At 28.8% G+C, this 16,546-nt stretch overlaps 1 protein-coding gene across 2 annotated transcripts in view; it reads left to right on the top strand.

Annotated features, from left to right (window-relative positions):
- The window catches only part of LOC141530884 (cell surface glycoprotein MUC18), a 124,020-nt gene extending 110,660 nt beyond the window's left edge, over positions 1-13,360 (top strand). For both annotated transcript variants that reach the window (XM_074248264.1, XM_074248265.1), the window contains 5 exons: positions 15-371; positions 2,048-2,332; positions 6,374-6,613; positions 11,326-11,438; positions 11,604-13,360. In XM_074248264.1, coding sequence (XP_074104365.1) covers positions 15-371; positions 2,048-2,332; positions 6,374-6,613; positions 11,326-11,438; positions 11,604-11,684 — 1,076 coding nt within the window. In that variant the 3' untranslated portion in view covers positions 11,685-13,360. The remainder of the gene's footprint in view (positions 1-14; positions 372-2,047; positions 2,333-6,373; positions 6,614-11,325; positions 11,439-11,603) is intronic.
- Positions 13,361-16,546: the final 3,186 nt, after the last annotated feature.

Raw genomic sequence — 16,546 nt, 5'->3', positions numbered from 1 at the left:
AATTTGTCAACTAGTTGCGCCAACTTGCAAGCGTGTAGTAAACTTTGACGTAGTGTCCTCAAAGTCCTTTGGAAAGTCAACCCCATTCTCATTCAACGTGCCTGAACAACTACATGGGGCTTTAAAGCATGAGATGATCAGTCTGGTGTGTGAGGTCGACGCTAACCCAACTTTAGTCACCTTTCGTTGGACTTTCAATAGCAGCAGTGAGATACGAGATATTTCACCGGTTAAATTTACCACCGACAGCACTATCAGCCGACTTAACTACACTCCTGTTACTGACATGGATTACGGAACTATTGGATGCTGGGCTAGTAACAGTATAGGGGAATCCAAAGAGCCCTGTTTTTACCCAGTAATTCCTGCAGGTTTGTTACTAAATTACATTCGTCTCTATAAAACACATAACAATGCTATTATATGTATATGCAATGCAACGCGTCCATGCATATGCACTCACTTTCCAAAATAAATACTAAAATTTCTCTACATTTTCACTTTATGTGTGTGCCTTGGCATCTATGTGCTTGTGTGCTGATTTAGTATTCACAACACGAGCTGAATCAGCTCGAATTACTTGTCCAATATCAAACAGCTCAAAGAGACACGGTCAACCGCATGTACAAGCATATAAAATGAATAAATAAATAAATAAAATATAAAATTACCTCCATTTACTGGAGAAACCTTAAAAAATTCAGTTTCAACAAATTTTATTCATACTAATAAATTTTAAAAATTTTACAAATAAAAAACTACAGTTGAACATTTCTATCATAAGAGCAGATCACACAGTAGGGACTTTATTGCTGAACTAAAAAATAACGTCCTTCAGAATAAAAAAAAAAAAAAATAGTTGCATTGCACTTGTATTTGGACAATAATTATTAGGTATATGTGATGAGTACGTGGGAGAATAAAAATAGTTTGGGAATAAAACGGCTGACGGTTTTAATTTTGACACAACACCACGAGATTCAACAACAATACCAAACGTGTCAGTATTTTCACGGATGACTACCGCTGGTATTCATGCGATATCGTCCACCGTATAATTGGACTCATAATTTATTCACACCATCAACCTCATGTTATTTCTTAATATGTAATTACAAAGGGGGTAAAACATTATATGCTTTTTTAGTTTTTATCGTACAATAGCTAGTGAAACGTTAATATTGTCACGTATTTTTTTATCTTAATTACTCTATCATGTTATTATTGTTTTATGAGGTTCATTATTCTTCTGTTTTTCACATATTATCCTTCAGCGAGGTAGTTTTTATCGGTAGAAATATACCCGTTAAAATGACATTGTTCCAGTATTGTTAATCAAGTTTATTCACTGATAAAAAAATTAATTTAACTCAAGACAAAAAATCTCCAAGCCAAGAATATTATTTCGAATTGAAGAATTTTTCTGCTCAACCTCTACAAAAGTATGGCTTTGGTTCATGATTTTTTTTTGTTAAATCAAGTTTCATTTTTTTTTATCTGTGTCCAATTATAAGATACATTTCATGATACATATTTTTTTTTTTAAAGAAAGTATGAAATAATTGTCATTAGTAGAATGTGAATTGTTTTCTCGTTATTTGATCAATTCACATGGAATCAGTTTTACAATTTGATACAAATAAGCGGACTTACTCAGTATATAGAAAATGTAACTATTTTTTTTATAAAAGTAAACGAAGTTGATTCAAAAAAAAAAAGCAATTCCGCTACACCAGAAATAGAAGGTATATTATACATCAATAAAGTCACTGAAAACGTGTTTTTCACTATTTTGACAATTTTGAAAACAATCGTGGCAACATCCCGTGTTAGAATTACACCGAAAAAATTTTACACCGTTATTTCACACTACACAGCCATGTAAAGTGCTCTAGGTCTATTTTTAAACCGAAATTTTTTACAGTATTTACATTAATAACTACAAAACAAAAATATTTGACGGGTTTTTAATAACAGCCTGACCTTATACTACTTCGAATTTTCCTGTATTATAATATTCAAATAATAATACGTTAAACTCTCGTAGCATCTTCTTTGGACGCAGGAAAGCCGTATCCACTCCAAAATTGCACAGCACATAACAATAGCAACACAAAGATCCGAATTTCATGTATTGAAGGATTTGATGGAGGGTTTCCACAGAAATTTGTTGCCGTAATGGACGATCGTAGATGGGAATCTACGAGTCCTAACTGGATATTGGAAATTCACAAGCCAACCACTGTTGCACTATACGCCGTGAATATCAAAGGGTCAAGCGATCCCGTCATTATGGACGACATTGGTCTAAAAGGAGTCGCCAAATTCACTGGTAACTATCAGTTTTATTGAAACTATGATCATGATATAATCTTATACTCTATTTGGATATTTTATCTCTTCAAATTGATCGATATTCAAGAATATATCGAGTGTAGATATGTCACAAAGCCACTAATCTTTTTTAATTCAAACCATTAATATTGATAAGCACTCTTTGAATGCTACGTTGTTTAAAATTCAGTATCGCTTCAACATTGTTGATGTATTTGTAACAATAGTGTGGTATTTCATTGATCTCTTTAAACGGTTTAACGAAGAATAATAAAATAAATCGATAGTTATACCTACAAGTATATGTATTTTGAAGCTCACTCGCCATAAAAAATATAGAGTACGTCGACATGAGGCTATATACCTCAGTGACACTAAATTCATCGCCGGTTACCGCAGATGTTGGGTTACTTTTTATCTTGACTAGGTTTATGTCAAATCTCTATTTTTTGTAAGCTTATGTCATCTGCGACGATTTTGTGTGATTTGATTTTTTTTTTTTTTTTTTTTAATAAATTCAACTTACGTGAAGTATAGATATTATTAAAAGCGAATTTTTTTACTTTATAATTTTGACCAAATGACTTTTCTATTTTCTTGGTAAGCAAACATCGTAATATGTATAGTACTTGTTTAATACACTGTGGTGTATTTGCAACAATAAAAGTTTAACAATAAGCTTGACATTTATGTTTATTTGAACAACCATTATTCAGTTTTATTCATTGATAAAAAAAGTTCCATTAATTTCTCCATGATAATTTTTTAAGGCCTAATTCGTCTGAATCATAATTTTTTAAATGTGGAAGCTTCTCAGTTATATTTTTTCAGACAAGAAATGTTTATGAGTGTACTTAAAGTTTTTACTCTCTATTTTTTTTCTTCACTGTTTTTGGTCCTTTCCTTAGTTATTACGTGGGTTTATCAGGTAAAATACTCACAAACCAAGCACAATATCTGCGATAAAATACTGATTCTTAAAAATTTTTAAATACACTGAGAGAAAAAATTCTCTTTGAAAAAAATTAGCAATGTTGTAATAAAAAATTAATTTCTTGATACAACATTGCCCATTTTTTTTTTTTTTTAATGTTATCTCAAACGACAAGACTATGCTTGCATTATAAAATTGCATATCGTGAAGTTATGAGATTTTTAAAAATACAACATGTCCAATAAATTGAGTCGAATTGAATCCGTACAATACTTACAGCCTGATTTTTGAATTTTTGAATAAGTGTTAGTATGCTAGTAGCTTTATAAATTTGGTGAATCTAAATATTAATGTTTGACTTTTAAATTCGTAATTCGTATTATACATTATACTGTTATAGTATGTTACGTTCCCAAATTTTGGGTGTAATTAATTTTTAAATTTAATTAATTTATTTAAATGTCCAGATTTTGACCTCGTTAGGAAGTCGATAGACTCCAGGTGGGTCATGCCACTGATTCCTCCGCGAAGTACTTTTTATATATATTTTAATGATTCATATTTTTAAGTTATTTATAAAATATATATTTTAATATTTTAATTTTGTTTTACCTGCCTACAGGTAAGTAATGAGTAGAGTGCCTGAACGCTGGCTAGCGCTCTGGGCGATTTTACCAGGGTGAGAACAGCTAATAAGCGCTCTCACCCTGGGGGTAAAAGTTAGGATATTTTGGATAGAATACCCGAATGCTGGCTAGCGTTCTAGGTAAAGGAACCAGGGTGGAACGCTGATAAGCGCTCTCAACCCTGGGTTGGGGTTCTAATAAATTTCCATAATTGTTTAACAATTAACAAAATTTATTATCAAGGAATTGGCAGGTTCAGCCTCGGACCAACAGAGATTTCTCCTCTGCTAAGTCCTCGGACTGACTGCTCCAGATGAAGTCTGAAGACAGAATGTATCTGTTATAATAATTACAATAAGTTTTATAAGAATTTTTAGCGACGTTGCATCTCAGGTTACCCTATGTGAACATCAACGCAGTCCAAAACCCACAATGTAGACTGTTTAGTCTACTAGGCTGCATTGACGTTCTAGAAATCTGTTATCTCGAGGTATTTCCGTTACGAAATACCTCGGATAATAATTAAATAATTTAAATAATTATTTAATAATTTTTAAAATAGATTTATAAAACTTTAAATAAATTTAAAATTTACGAGAACGTAACAAGTATCAATAAAATTTTCATTACTCATTACTAATTACATCCATCGATTAATGTGCTTAATGCATAATAATAAGTGAGTGACGTTCAGCTTAACAAGAATGAGTTTACGAGGAACGACGGCTAGTAATAGTACCAACGCGTTTGAACGCAATGTTCTACCATCAGCGTCCAACGTTAATAGTATTATTGCTATATCCGGGGGATTCTGGTAACAGTACGATAGACCGCGATGAAACCACGAATCACTCGATAAAATAGCTACACGTATAGCGTTCATGTGGTAGGTCACAATGTGTTTCAATGAAAACTGTAGTAATAAAACATACAAACTGTGGTAATGAGAAGGAATAGCTATTTATTGTTTATATTGATATTAAGAAGCATATGCTGTTAAAGTAACGTACCTAAATGATTTAGATGGAAATGTACTCCGTGAATAGATGCATCAGGCCTGGTTATTAAATTTTGAAGCGAAGTTGTAAAACAATTTATCAAAACAGTTTATAATCCACTCCACTATTCACTCAAAATACTAGAATTAATTTATTCAACTAATTTCAACTCGAATAACATTTTATTATAATATTTTTTTTTTCACTTTAGAATTATGGCGTCACTAAATCATAGCAGAGTTTTCTGTTTTTTATTATTTTGCTTTTTACATTTTATTTTAATCAATGTTATTGAGAAAAATAAGATTATAAGGCGTGCACTTTTGAATTTTTCAAATTTTTTTAACTTTTTACTTTCCAAAAAAAATTCAAATACAATTTGAAACTATACTAACAAAAAAATTGTTATCTAAAAAATATAATTTGAAACTTTTGACATTGACATACATTTTATTTTCATTGATTTTATAAAAAAAGTTTTCCTATTTCTAGAGCAGCTCATTTCGAACGCATAAAAAAAAGTTATCGTCAGTGACAACTTTTAATTTGTTATATTTTTCGCTTAGCTACTCCATTTCTCCTCCTAAATATATAAATAAAATTATAATAAAGATGCAAATTAAGGTGTGGGTACTAAGAGACACTCGAAGACTTAAACCGGAAATCGGGGCATCTCTGTTGATACAGTGATCGTTGGGACGATGTTATTATCTACCTGAGAGGAAGAGGGAAAGAGAGAGAGAAAACAATTAATATATAAAATAAACATGTTAAGTTTTATGTAAATATATGTATGTATATTATACATATACCAATATCACGTGGTGTATAGATAAAGGTAGAGATAGAGATAGATATATAGATATAGAAACCAATTTTGAGATTGTAACATAGTCTGCAGTTCAGCCGGTGGCCAGCCCACTGCTACTGCACCACAGACTAGAAAACGAACCACGCCAAATTTATGAGCTATTATTATGCATTCCGTTTTCTCTCTTCTTGCTCTGAGTAAAACACCACCCCTCATGCAAAGTGCCTTTCTGCAATACGGAAGCATCTAGTGTATGTACGTCCAAATAACCGGAAATGTTTCTTCTCAGCATTAGCCAGCATGCTACAGATACAACCATATATTTCGAACAACAAGTTTATATATATATATATATATATATATATATATATATATATATATATATATTTGTTTATTTCTTCTTATGATATATTAATTAATTGAGTAAAATGCTAATTTAACTGTTTTAATAGACATTTATGTAAATAATTTAATTGCTTGATTCAATTTTATTATACTGTGGTCATACTTTATGCTGATTAATTACCATAATAATTGGTACAAAAATATTGTTAAATTAATCAAAAATGATATCTTCTATGTTACGTGTCAATTTTAAATTGGAAATTTTTTTTTTTTTTTAAATAAGTTCATATTGTACGCCTGTCAATTTAATTGTTTATTTTTTAAGGTGATTCAACGTCGTCAGTAGACATGTCGCCTATTTTAATTGGCTTGGGTGGAACGGCGACGGGATTGGGACTCATTGTCATGGGTGTACTGATGGCATTGTGGAGAAGACATGCCGCGACGCCGACTAAGCCAAAACAATCTCAACAACCGACTATTTCTTCATTCACTGGAAAGGGTGAAGAAGATGATGGCAATCCTGACATCATACCTACTACTGTTTTAAGTAATCATTTGTCAGGTAATTTTGTAATTTTATTGTACCTTATGTCTTGCATATCCTATCATTACATACTCTTAACATAGAACTCTTACAAAATAAACTTCTTTTTTGATGCGTAAAATTTTGTCAAAATTATATAGAAAAAAATTAGCTAGTAAAGGTAGTATTAGCTTCAACCAATAAAATTTTGTTCAGTTTATAGAAATAACTAATTACTTTTTGTCACTTATATAGCCTTTAATTTTAATTTTTTTTAGTTACTCTGACATTCTTTGACTAAATATCATTGTTTTCTCATGGTAATTGAGGAATTGAAAATTTTTGAAACGCATAGCCACGTATTTACATATTGAAAGCAATAAAAAATGTTATCAGGTTATTACAATTGATTTCGTTCATAAGAACTCGTTCAAATCTTTACAAAACATAATTTTTAAAATTTAACTCAAACCAATTCCGTCAACAGTCAAAATTTTCAGTCTTTCAAGTGGAGTATACAAAATAACAAAAAAAAGTAGTTTAGATGAAAAATTGATATTATTAGAAGATAATATTTCTACAAAAAATGAAAAGAAATTTAAAATGTTTGCTGTACAGTTTGGAAGTAAGTCTATAAAAAGAAGTTGTCGGAAGACTTAAGCGTTACCGATCTCAAAATAAAATTTTATCTAAAGTTTTCCTCTCTGAATATCCAATAATAAAAGTTATTTCGAGAATGACGAATCAAGTTACGATTGAATTTCAATTCAATATTATAAATTTGTGTGTAAAGAGTAAAGGGAGCAAAGTGAGCAAAACAAAACTAAATGCTTATATACTAAGTGTTTGCCTATCGAGGGGAGCTATCATCTATATATACGTTGTTTCAGAGATAACCTTAGTAGTTGCTCTAACAGAAAGTTATATAACATCACAAGTCATCCTGCTGCTACCCCTTACGAGTCTGAAGTCTACTTCTTCGCGAGATTAGCTGAGACTCGTTACTCTCAACAGTCACTTGAGAAATACATTCATTACTCATTCACTTTCTTACTTTTATCTTTCGTATTACTTTTAACAACTTAAAACTTTCTCACACCTATTCTTGAAGTACTTAGCGGTTGAATTCCGTCAAAAGATTTCCACTTTATCCAAAAGATACAGAATAAGTATGATTGTTATATTAAATCAATTGAGTCACAACAGATTTATTTAAATTACTTTACTGGTTTCATTTTCATTGGTTGTCCTAAGAAATATGCTCTGTATTTGAGTAATTGTGTTATCGTCCATTCTTAAGGGAGATATTTTTAATGGATGAATCATAAATTTATATTTAAAGAAAGACTAAAATGCATTAAACTTATAAAACCTTGTCATATTAGAAAAGTTTTTAAACAAACACTTTCTTGAGTTAGAGTGATTTCATCCTTACTTTTTCATGATAATTGAACCTAGAAAAAACAAACTTTTTTAAATGGTGACACATTTCTCTCTAGAGGCTCGTTATGTTCAGTTTTCCCTTTCGTTTGATTTAAATTTTGAACGAATTTTGCGTTGATAAAATACTATTTTTGGGTTAAAAATGTCAAACAAATAGTCCCAATTTCTGACTTTTTTTTAATTTAAATTAATGGTCGATGAATGATAAATGGAGCAGTTTGAGACCTCGCATCGGAGGCAGCGGACAAAACATTATCCATTTTGAAAAGAAAAAAAAAATTACTTTTGCACTCTAGAAAGGTTCAATAAAGTTGTGTTGAAGTTTAAAAACAACAAAATTATTTTATCATTTTTAAAAATATTTTTAAAAAATAACTGATTTTGAGGATTTTACATCGACTTCCTCCCTTAATCCTTAAAAAAAGTTGTTTTGTTACAATTAGGGAATAATTTTATTTTTAGGTGTCATTTTCAACTGGCTTAAATGTATATGAAATTTTATAAATATTATACCATAAAAGAATTATATATACTCGGTAACCTTTTTACCTCATTACTCATTACATAAATTCTAAAAAATTTCACGGTACATTTAATTATCTCTATTGTAATGTATATGGATATCCCGAGTCGAAATTTCCAACGTTTCCAACGTCTCAAACGCGATTCCAACGTTTGAGACGTTGGAAGCGTTGGAAAAACGTTGGAGATTTTGACTCGGGTAGTTTTTCAAAATACTGAAAGAATAAGATGTTAGCATGAAATATACACAGAGAAATTTAAATGATTATAATTGTTATCCTTCTTTCATAATAGTTACTAGCTTTGGAATTAATTGACTAAAATCATATCAAATCATAGTAATAGTTACTTGAAGAGCGATAATAGTTACAATCAATTAATTTTCTCTGTGTAGTTCACAATTCATTTTTTGTACCTTTAAGCTTACTTACATCACAATCATATACCAAATTAATTCACTAGTTAATTAAATTAATTTTAACTCATCATGAATAATGCTGTCTACAAAGGCGTTTTATTAAATAGGAAATTCTCTCATATCCGTCTTTTACCGGCAATGCTCTCAAATTTGAATGTGGTTCCTCACATCAAAGGTGTTTGCATGCATGTTGCATTCATTCGGTGTTGAATTAACATGCTCTTTCAATTCATCCTGTAATTAAATACTAGCTAACTTCTCTTGAGTTGATCAACTTATATTACGATCTGATGGATTATTTTTAACCATAATGTTCAATTTTTATTTACCTTATTCTCAGTATTTCATAAAAATTTTAGTTGAATTTTTTAACACCTCTATTTAATCCCAAATATACAAAAGCATTCAGGTTTAGCAAAGGATTAACTAGAATTCATAGAATTAATAGCGAACTTTAAATGTTTGATGTTGGTTATTTAGTCTTTGTTTTACTAACTATGAACTATGTAAATCAATGCATAGAAACAAGTAAATATCCCGTATTAGTAGCTACCGATTGAATACATCAAAGTTAAGTACTATTACGGTGTTGAAGCTCTATTAAAGTAGAAAGTATTATTATTATTATTATTATTATTATTTATTTAATTGGCCATGGAGTCGAAACCCCTTGCGGCCATCCATAATTGATACAAAAATTTATATATAATTATATAATATATAAAGCAGTTATATCGCATAAAATACAATATAATATGTATAACATAATATAATATATCGCATCACTCAATCATCACCAAAACGCACACAATAGCAATGTTTTAATATTATAATCTATTATTTTCTAAAAAGTATTGATTACAGGCAGTTCGAAATTCTGTAAACGTTGACAACCTTGTACAGCAAGCTGGCAATTGATTCCAAGTTTTAATCGCAGATATCAAGAATGATTTTTCATATTTTGCAAAGTGATAAAGAGGCAACTCAAGGTAGTCCTGACGAATGTCAATGTTAATTAGAGGCTTTTGATTAAGATACAATGCTTTATAAATAAGACATGATAAGAAAAATTTACGTCTGGAACCAATTGTCAGCCAACGGAGGTCGGCATAATACTGAGTGACATGTTCATACTTAGATATTTTAACAATATACCGTACACAAGCATTTAATTTTCTCTGAAGTCTGATCTGTTGCTGACCGGTAATATCAGTATAAACAGCTGCACAGTAATCGAAAATTGGGAAAATAAGAGTAGTAACTAGTCTTTTTCTAATCGGCAACGAAAAAACATCTCCATTCATTTTTAATTGAGCAAGTACTCGCATGCTACGCTTACAGATATCAATAATTTGTAAAGACCACGTTAAAGTGTCTTCAAGTATAATTCCTAGATATTTAACTGATTTACAATAATCTATAACAGTATCATTAACAACAGTATTTGGAATTACTTCACGATGAACATCAGCCAATTTCTGTGCCGATCCAAAAATCACAAAAGTAGTGAGTTTAAAACAGAATACCCTAACTAAACACCGTATTGCTAATGAATTAGTTAGATTACTTAAAATAAAACGACTATTAGTCTTAAGAATTATAATAATAATTATATGTATTAGTTTTAATTTCACTTGTCGAGTGAAAAATTAATTCAGTTGCAAAACTTTAGTACCCTATCATTAAAATTTTAAAATATATTCATGAAAATATATAAAAAAACACTTTTTTGTCGAATTTCATGGTTTTTTTATCTGTAGTCAAAATGAAAGATATTTCAGCTGTAATAAACAATCCATGATCATTTCTTTAAGAGATGCGCGGCATAGCCAATTCAGCTATAGAGCAGATCATCAAAATGACGATCTGTATCATTATTTTAGGCGATGGATTTAGTTAACTATGCCAGGTTCTCATAGTGACATAACAGTTGCTTGTTTTGACGACACTAAATATAATACAAGAGCTATTCTCTGTATGCTTGAGTGACAAAAAAAATAGACTGAGATATTTATCTAATAACGATCGATATATTCACTTAATTTTTTATCAACTCCGAAAAATTTCATAGCTAATAAAAAAAATTAACAACTACTTACAATTTTTTTTATCAGCTATTTTTGTACTTTTCAACAGTTTCTATTATTATAAATTGCTATTTTATTCACAATATTTTATAGATCAAGTATTTTATGAACAAGAAAATTTTATTGTGTTGTAAAAAGTCGCCCATAGTTATCAATATTATTACCTACGAAAAACACTTCCTAAATTTACATTTTCTCTTACATGAAAACTCATGAAAAACTAGTTATCACTTGATGTCACATAATTTTTTTATTATTATTTCTGTATTTCTTTTTTGCAGATAAAAAACTTTCAGTTTACGGTTCTCTGCCGCGCAGACCATGCCACCTGGAGGGTCGAGAAATGCTTCATGACTTTCTTGAAAATCCGGATTATCCTCGAGTTTCGACTAATGTAAGTATCTCAATTCAACATTAACTTTAGCTACTGAAAAAAATGTAATAAAAGTTAAAATAATCTTTAATCATCAAAAAAAATGACAGTTGCACTAAATACAAACAACCAAGTTAAAGCCATAATAATAAAGAACAAAAATGATAACTTTTAACCTTTTTTCAGAATTTTTACAGCTTACAAAGACCAAATCGTTATTCTGAAACAATTGTGAGAACATCAGCACTTCAGGAAAGCTGTATCTGAACTCGTTTTAAAATTCATTTCTAAATAATAAAAAAAAAAGTCATAAATATGAAAATATAAATACATATATACAAATCTACACGGTAAAAACTCGAGCAATGGATTATAGATCAAAATGAAAAATCATTGAAAATTTAAAATGGATCATAACTACTATAAATATATAAATATCATCTAACATGTTATTATCATCATTACTACTTTTTTTTTTTTTAACATAATCATTGCTCGAATAAGGCTGCATTTCATTTGTAACATAAAATATACCCAGCTATTAAAAAAAAACACCTCAATGCCAAATATACCTTCGAGGTATCGAACACATATTTTTTAAGATCAGGTTTACTAATTTCAATTTATTTAAATGGCTTTTTAAATTCATCCTACGAGAGAATACGGTCTGCGGGGGTTCGCAAAAAATACTTCGAATGCTCAACGAGATTACATATATTTAATACTCACCTAAATTGCGTTACAATAAATCGTATATCTATAGAATAAAAGAAGGTGAGCGAGGCCGAGAACTATAAACCGTTCTAGAGCTTCGATTTTATTTTTAATCATTTAAACTGAACCCAAGAGATTTAAGTTATTTTTTGCTTGTTATTGCAAAAGAAAATTTTTTATCAGTTTTCAACAATAATTCAAAATAAAGGGTGACATTAAAAATTATGGCGATTTTTTTTTTGTAAATATTTTCTTTAAAAAAAAAGTTGATCAAGTAATCACAAACTTACGAATCATTTCCTCACGATACATGCTAAAAAATTTGTGTTAAATATTATATACTTTTTGATGTTGATTTAAGAGAATTAACATAAAAAAATGTTAAATTCACACCTAAAAGTGTTTAATATTTAACACAAACATTTTTAATGCAGCGATGCAATATTTTTTACTGGATAGTTTCATCGTAGTTATACAACTAATTTTCTATAAAAATTTTTTGACATCATAAATCGAAAAGAATTTTAGCAATTTTATCTATATTGATTCAAGTTTGAATGAAAAAAATTGTATCCTCTATGTATTTGCATTTGAAACCAAAAAACATTTTGTACTATGGTAAATAATTATTATGTTTCCAACAGGCTAAAAATGTACTTCAACACACACGTATAATTAATAAAATACGATTATGTTGCTTTGTAAAAAATTTTTAGAATAGATGATTTGTAATTGATTTAATACCAGAGCGAAACTTACTGCTAGAAAAATTTTGATTATGTTATTCATAAAAAAAAAATCGCGAATTAAATTCTCCATTTTTTTTTTTATAAAATAAAAAAATAAATGTTATTCGTGTAAGGATTAACAACTACAAATTTGAATGTTTTATAAATTAATATAACTTTTATCCTTAATTTGGTGAAATAAATTAATTCCAATGTTAAGAAAATTGTATAAACGTTTTTTTTTGTTCTATAAGTAGCATGAAGGAAATGAAAATTCACTCCCGATTTCTGACAGAGTAACTCGAAATGTGCTTTACATAAATGAGTACAGAGTATCAATCGAAACTATGAATTGAGTTACTGCCAACACATCGAATATAAACTGAACAAAGAAATTAAAAGGCCATTTAACTAAAATTGTTATTTTTAAAAATGAGAATTGAACATTTTGTAAGACTTTGATTATATTTATTAATAATTTAAATAATAATAGAAAATACATTTGTAAATATTGTATATAAATAAAAATACATTTGTGTTACATATTTAACGTTATTTAAAATTTTATTCCAATACTCAATAATATCCTTTTCATATTAATAAGAGAATGTATTGATGTAAAAGAAATATATTGCTACTGAGAATATGAATTTTTTAAATCAGTCTTAATACACAAATAAAAGTGGTAAAGTACTACTGAACTATCATTAAAACCCAACAAATGAAAATATTTCATAGAGTAAATTTAAAGATAAAATATTTTCAATTTTTTTATTATTTTTACCTTTCCGAAATCAATAAAATCAATTAGCGATAGCAAACATTATTGAGATTTTTAGTTTTGATACTTTTTTTTTTATTTTTATGTCACGAGAAAAAATGCGATGCAATAACAGTAGATCAATTGAAATAACTGTTATTGAAATAAATCCATCAAAATCAACATTAATGAAATTGCACTATCTTAAAAAATAACAGAAAGATAAAAAAACGTTTTAAGTTTTGAAAGTATTTTTGACTAAAGAAAAAAAAACAAGTTTTACAATTTAAAATATTTTTTTTTTTCGTGTTGCTCATTGAAAGTACAACGATTTTACAAAAAAATTTTGTAATATCATGAATTAAATATTTTTTATCAATTTCGAAAAATTTAGCGTTTGCTCAATAACTATTTTTTCGATTTTTTTATTATTTCAAATTTTTTTTTTCCCATATTTTACATCAAGGATAGAGTGGAATTAGTTATTTTCGATAGATATGCACAAAGGTAGAGATTCTGACAACTTGAAGTAGCGTCACGAGTTTGCGGCTATGGGCGCATTCTTAACCGAGTTAGATATCCGGCCGAGCGAAGCGAGTCCGGATATAGTACGAGGTCTTGATGAGAATGTATCCATTACCTCAAACATGTGCCTTCACTTTAAGTCTGTCAGGGTTCCTACCTTTGAGCATAAAGTATCGAACAAAATTTTTTGTCATATCAGCGGTAGAAGTTGGATTTGAAAGAGAAACAGTTCAAAATGTTTAATTACTGTTTATTTAATTTAAAAGCACAAGAATTATGTCAAAACATGCAGTACTAATGATATAATATTAAGTAATAGTTTTTAATAAAATATTTTTTTTTTTTAAATTATCAATTGCGATTTCATTTAATATAAATAAAGAACATATTGATGTAAAATGTTATAAAAAAAAAAAATCATTTCAAGTGAAAATGAAAAAAATAAAACATGAAATTTATCAATCTATTACTTAAGCATCCTTATCTTCTTTTAGTAGTTTATTATTAATGTGATAATCCACCAATTTCAGGTAAGCAATCATTATTAATAACGATAACCTTTTATTAATAACAACCTTTTAACAACATTAATCCTCATTTTTTCCAGAAAGCTTCTTCTAAATAATTCTTACAAAATATGGACAATAAATGCGTTAAAGCTTTTATATTTCGAGAACTTCGAAGCAGTATTATCTAAAATTTAATATTAAATCTATTCGAATGCTTTTTTTCACTAGTGCACACTTACTTCTCTAGTTATTTTTATATATGTCGACTCTGGTACATATATATATACATATACGCATTCATACACCTACGTACATTCGTACACGTAACTCGTTGCTGCACTTTCGTATCCTCCCAGTAGGATTTACGCTCTACCCGAAGCCATATTTTCCGACGTTCGAGGCGTGCTTTATGTCGAAACGAGGTTAGCGCGCTCTCTCGTTATACACTAGTCGTAATCTGACTAGATACGAAAGCTCTACTCATGTATAACTATACGTGTATATAAATAATGTAAAAAAAGAAAATGCAACTTACCAAGTAAATTCAAGGAAATACTTGCCCGATGTGCAGATTTCTTTTGTCACTTTTTCTTGTTATCATTTAAGAATACATATTTATAAAAAAGCGCGCATTACAATTTTCATTCTTATTATTATTTCATTGATAATCTGTATTTTTATGTGTATCCATATGTGCATGTATAAATAAAGATATTTCCGGAAAAACAATTCGTCAGTACATGACGCACATGCATGAGAGATGAATTTCTCTCTGTATCATTATTTTATATGCATTATAGTCTGATACCAAGTGACGTTGCGGTTACACAGAAATACACTGCGGATGCAGTATCGTGTTAGTTATTTGTTATTTTATTGTTTTTTCTGAGCATTATTTATACGTTCTGCTAAAGAACGAAAATAATAGAGGAAAAGGAAAAAAATTATTTCAAAACGGAAAAAGTATGATTTATAGAATAGTTTATGACAAAATAAAAATAAAAATAAATATCGATTTGTGTTGAGATTTTTATAAAATAAAAATAAATGATTCTTTGAGATTCTGCTTACGAAAGATTTTCGAAAGGTATACATGCAATATTGGAATAAAAATATCCTATTGATTTTGAAATGATTAAAAATAAAAAAATAAAATATCCTTTGATTAATTTAATTCTTCGGGTCGATAAGAGACATGCAGAGCATGCAATTTGACTGCTATTGGATTAATATGGTGCAGTATTTGGTGTTGATTTTTTTTTTAGTTTTAATTGAGTGGCAGTAATCTTTCTTTTGTTTCAGCGGTGAGCCAAGCCTCTGAAATGTGGGCATTAAAATAATGGCGGAATTTATCGCTGAATAATGAGAGGTGGGCATGAATTTAAACAGTACAGTGTTCGAGGGTAAAGGCATGTAAAATTTTCAAGCGGAAATCCTCTCATTGAAAATACAAAAGGGCATATTATTTTCAACAACTATGTCATAAAAAAAATCCACTACATTAATTAGAGCCTTTCATTCGTTATTTTTTTTTCTTAATTAAACAACTGAAGTTCATGCTATAGGTGCATGCTTAATTAATTTATTTGTTGTGCTTTATTACGAAATAATTTTATTAATCTATAAATCATGATAATATGTTATAACAGATATTGTTCGTTAAAAAATTAATGCTTCAAATGTCATTATTTCAACTTTCCTTCAATCGCTGAAAATTAATTAGTAATTTTAACAATCATATTAGATTACTATTTTTCCTAATATTTTCAGAATTTTTATGTAAAATTTATTGAAATAATGATCATGAAATTTTTGTAATAATTTAAAGCATCAATTAAAATCTTTAATCTAATAGTAGTCAAAACTGAATACTTTCAAAAATTTTACGACCTT

Source organism: Cotesia typhae, unplaced genomic scaffold, assembly GCF_013202065.1.
Source record: "Cotesia typhae breed Kobodo isofemale line unplaced genomic scaffold, CoteBio_Ctyphae contig_5, whole genome shotgun sequence".
Taxonomy (NCBI): Eukaryota; Metazoa; Arthropoda; class Insecta; order Hymenoptera; family Braconidae; genus Cotesia; species Cotesia typhae.
The sequence above is the reverse complement of the archived record's forward strand: the minus strand, read 5'-3'. Positions and strand labels throughout refer to the sequence as shown.